At 41.4% G+C, this 4699-nt stretch overlaps 1 protein-coding gene across 1 annotated transcript in view; it reads right to left on the bottom strand.

The window, feature by feature from the left end:
- Positions 1-3149: 3149 nt before the first annotated feature.
- Positions 3150-4699, bottom strand: part of LOC106962983 (uncharacterized) — a 127487-nt gene continuing 125937 nt past the window's right edge. The window contains exon 7 of the mRNA XM_015057678.1: positions 3150-3196. Within this exon, the coding sequence (XP_014913164.1) occupies positions 3165-3196 (32 nt within the window). The 3' untranslated portion in view covers positions 3150-3164. The remainder of the gene's footprint in view (positions 3197-4699) is intronic.

Genomic DNA, 4699 nt, shown 5'->3' with positions numbered 1-4699 from the left:
TCGGATTATCGCCACGCTCTGCAGACAAGCCCTCGCCGTGTAACCCTGTAGCATCTGCATCGGGGCCTTTTTCTCTCCCCACACTGTTTCCAATGCTCACACCAGCTGTGGCACATATATAATTAACTTTAAGCTAAGAGGGTTTTATTAGTATCACCCACCCTATTTATATTTTAAGTTGTGCAAAAAAAAAAAAAAATCTTGGCTGAATTTTTTCAGGTCATTTCAGCAGCACAAGTAATATGTTTAAAGGTAAGATATCTAAAGCTGTTACAGATAACTATGACATTTATAATGGACGCTCATTGGTGATTTCTCAGTAAAGTTTTAGGGGAGGCCACACAAATCACACTTAGAGAAAATTCCTTTATCGGATTTTTTTTCTTTTGACCAGCAGTACCGTTACTGAAGGCCGTCTCCACACAGGATGACACAGCAGATAAATGCCAACCTAATTACGTCTTGTTTGGGCCACATCAGCCCTTTTTTTCCTTGTGAACCGGCAATCGAATGCGACGCCTGAAACGTCTTTAAACAATAAGAGCACGTCAGGCTATTTGTGCCTCTTTGGCGAGACAGCTAGTTATCAACGAACGGGAAAATCAACCAGCTTTCTCGGCTCACTCGTTTGTAAGCTGGCTAGTGTTTCTTTTAATGATGCTCAGCTACAAAATACAAAACCAATAAATTTACACTTGATTAATGACGGCGTTTCTTACTGACTTCATAGAGCAACGGGATGCAGTTGGTCAAGTCCACGTAAATTTTATAAATGATTTATTTTTTACATATTTGTTAAACCTGTACAAGACAGTACAGTATGAAACTGATAATCTGTTAAAGAAAAAAAAAATCAAGCTATTCTTCCTCCTCCATGTGGTCCTACTGCCATCTGCAGAAAAACACAGCTCAGTCAGAAACAACCAATCAGAACCTGGAGGAGGGTCTTAGTGCTGTCAATCACACTCTGCCAACTGCGGTACAGCTAGTCCCCTACAGTGGAGGACGGCGGATTAACAATTTCCCTGCAACAGTGAGTTGTTTCTCTGTCATTGGCAGTGCGTACACAAGTGTGACTGACAGCGCCAAGACCCTCCTCCTGGCTCTGATTGGCTGTTCTCTCCAGATTGCAGTAGCAGCACCAGGAAGAGGTGGAGGAGCTCAACGACACAGTGACAGTTTTACCGATATGTAAAATAATTGTTTATAGAAGTTACATTCTGCAGCTTTAAATGTCTCCAAAATGTGTATTTAATTGTCAGTATTTTGTGGAAATCACTTTGACATTAAACAGGTTATTTTTGATGGGTTTTTTTTTTCTTCCCCTCAATAGCCAACTTTTGTTAATCCTGATTTGTAGACACACACAAAAAAAGGTTAAACATCCAAGGGGTGAAAACTTTTTATAGACTTTATAAGCAGTTGAGAAGTCAATTCTACCTCAAGTTAAGGAAATGTCTGCTAATTACTGAATTTGAACAAAATAATAATAAAAAAAACTAATCTAACTGAACTACAACAGGAGAGGTTTTATCAACAGTATGTTCGTGTTATACAATTCAAATCAAACGTTATATCTTTCTAGACAGTGTACGTAAATATCTGGTTTTGACTGTAAAACCAATACTGTTTAATTCCTGCATAATAACTGCATGCAGGTACAAACCTCGACAACATACTGAAATCAATAACTCCTTTAACCTGGACTGTGGCCTCTCGTCGCCTCCCAGCCCCTCTGCCCTAGTCCTGGTCGGAGAAGTGGAGCGCACGGTCCTGGCCCTAGCATAAATATTAGCTGAAGGTCACGGTCACAGAGCTCACACAGGGCTACGCATAATCACCAACCAAGTCTCCTACTTAGTCTCCTTACTTCACGCGGCCCCTCTGTCGCATTACTGCCCACTGACTAAACACTTCAGCCGCAGCGCTCCCCCAAACCACTGACACAGCTAACCTTGAAGGGTTAAAAGCCCGAGGCGACGAACCGCTTCCGACACCAATTTGGGCTTCGTGTTACGTTATGACACCACCTCGTTAGCGTCTCGCAGGCTCTAGCCTACATTTCCAGGGTTATCCGCGAATCCGTTTCTACGTTAGGCTTAAACGGGCGCAGCTGTATTCCGAGCCGCATTGTCGGAGATGAAAAACTGCCATTATAATATCCAACTGGAAAAAAAAAAAAAAAAAAAATGCTTTAAATTCAGACGCCTGCCTCGCAGATTTGTTCGACATTATCCCGAGATGAAACGCGGGCTGGTAAGAAAGGAGGGAGATAAAGGAGCGAAAAGGCATGTTATGTCTCCGTTGAATTTCATCTTTAATAGACTCTATGGCTGCCCCCCTTTTATTCCTCCTACTTTACCCACACAGCCTTGTTCCTTAAGTCAGCCGGCCTATTACTCCCTCTACGTGATTCTGCACCCACTCAGCACAGATGCACATTTAAACCCCCGTGGAGGCTTGCAGTAAAATGGTACTTAACTGCTTACTCGATTCTTTCACTCCCTTTCCTATTGGATCCTGCTCTCGCTTTACGCTGCGCAAACTCTTAAAGCCTCGGCGTCGATGCCTCGGATTCCCCGTAAGATCTCTTCAAAAACTCTTCCTCCTCTCCGGCGGTTTTTTGACAACTAGTCTCGAGCCTCGAGGTCAGCGGCAGAAGACTCAGATTGCTTCTGTTGTGAGAAAAGTTCCTCCCTGCTTCTGTCTGTCGGAGCGTTTACGCTTACACTGCCGTCGAAAAGTATAGCTTCGATTTTTTTCTTTCTCCGTATTTTATCACCATACCAGCACAAACCTTAAAGTATTTCATTGGAGTGTCATGGCGTAGACCAGCAGAACATTGTGTGTAATTGTAAAGGGAAATGAAAATTACACATTGCATTCAACATTTACTGCAAATTAAGAAATGTGTTTGCAATGCGTTTGAAGGCCTCGGGTTGATTAGACCACACTGTTCAATGTCAGATTTATCCACTTGTAATATTTTAAAGGCAACTAATTTGACAAAAGTGCTTCCCGATTCAAACAAACAATGATATAAATACCAGAATCAAACATTTTGACCTGCTGATTTCATGATTCTGTGATCAGATCACTGCAGAGACTGCAGGAGTGTGTCATTCCACAAAGTTGAGGCAGCCACAGCGAAAGCTTGACCCAATCTATGTTTCACTCCTGATCTCATCATGCCTGTGTTTAACAGAGACTAGAGGGTTTGGTGAAAGTTGATGGGGAGGTGGATGGAGCAACAAACCAGCACAATCCTGAAAGAAAACAGCAAAAGATTTGAGACTCTGAACATCCAGCCGGAGCTACAATGTGATGGTTTAACATGTGTTTGGATGGTCCATCCCTACACGCAATGAAGAACACGTGACTAAATTTGAAAAACGGGTAGCTGGGACATGCTAAGCTTTGAGATTTCCTCCTTTTGCAAGCGAGGCAAAAACTTTATCCTTTGTTTTTGAAACACGCCTCAAAGGACTTGGGAGTTTTCACTGCAGCCAGAGGTGTTTTTACAAATGATCCTCTCAGGGGGACAGAAACAAACGTGCGAAACTCTCTTCAGTTTTGTATGTGCATAAAAATAAGGAAAACTGGGACTTGTAATATTGTTTAATCTCCTGCAATACTATTTGTTGGTCTATCAGGAAAAAATGCCATTAAAACACATTTAAGTTTGCAACGGTAAGCAGTCCAAACGTGTTGGGTGATTAAGAGGTATTAACGAGCAGTAGAACTCAAATAAAATGTTTAATCGAGTTCATTTCAGGGTCTGTAATTAGTTAATTATATCTATTCGAAAACTATACATCAACAAAATAGGCAGTAGGTTCGAAAAGCTTTTTTGGTGCTAAATTATTGAATAAGTAGATATATGAGGTAAACAACAAAGACATTTTAGGTTCATGTATTTCCTATAATAGACAATAATAATCTTTCCCAGAGTACAATCAGATTATGTTTGAAGCAAATTTTAACCCCCAGTGGGGCAAGAGAAGCAGATTTGTTGTCCATTGTTATTGTTTTGGGACTGTGCGTCAGATTTACGGGTGTACAAGAAACACAGTTCAAAGGTTCCGGCTTTTTTGTATAGAAAAAAAGAAAAAAAGAAAAGAAAATGTGATTAACTGCATTAAAAATATATATATATACATATTAAAATTATGTAATTAATCAAAATTAGCACATTAACCCCAGTATTAATACTTTAGAAAAGTACTGTATGTCATTCCTTTACTCTATTTTATTTAACCCTGCTCTTATTTTTTTCTTTTACCTTATTTCACCCCAGCATCCCTCCTTTGTCCAGTGTAGTAATGTCTCTCTTCCACCTTGTTACCCACACACACACACACACACACACGCCACCCCGCAGCCCTCCCTCCTTCCCTCCCTCTCCTCTGCGTTGAAGTCACTCTCTAATTGCTGTCTCCCCCCCTGCTATGCTTGGACCCAGAGGCTAAATGATTTCTACAGGGAGAATGGAAGCACATGAAAACAGAGATATTTGCAGAGCGACTTGCCTTTTTTATTATTATTGATGAGCTGCTTGTCAGGAGGTGTGTGTGTTTACAGTCAGTTTGGCCCACCTATTGGCACCATCATACAGGGTTTTTCCCCCCCCCCCCCCCCCTCATTCTTTGCAGCTCTCGCTTTCCTGCAGTTTCGTAAGCCACCCTTTTATCCGAGGTGG

The sequence above is a fragment of the Poecilia latipinna genome, unplaced genomic scaffold (assembly GCF_001443285.1).
Source record: "Poecilia latipinna isolate Pla-1442-1.1 unplaced genomic scaffold, P_latipinna-1.0 Scaffold1483, whole genome shotgun sequence".
NCBI classification, from domain to species: Eukaryota; Metazoa; Chordata; class Actinopteri; order Cyprinodontiformes; family Poeciliidae; genus Poecilia; species Poecilia latipinna.
Note: the sequence above shows the minus strand (reverse complement) of the source record. Positions and strands in the feature narration are given on the sequence as shown.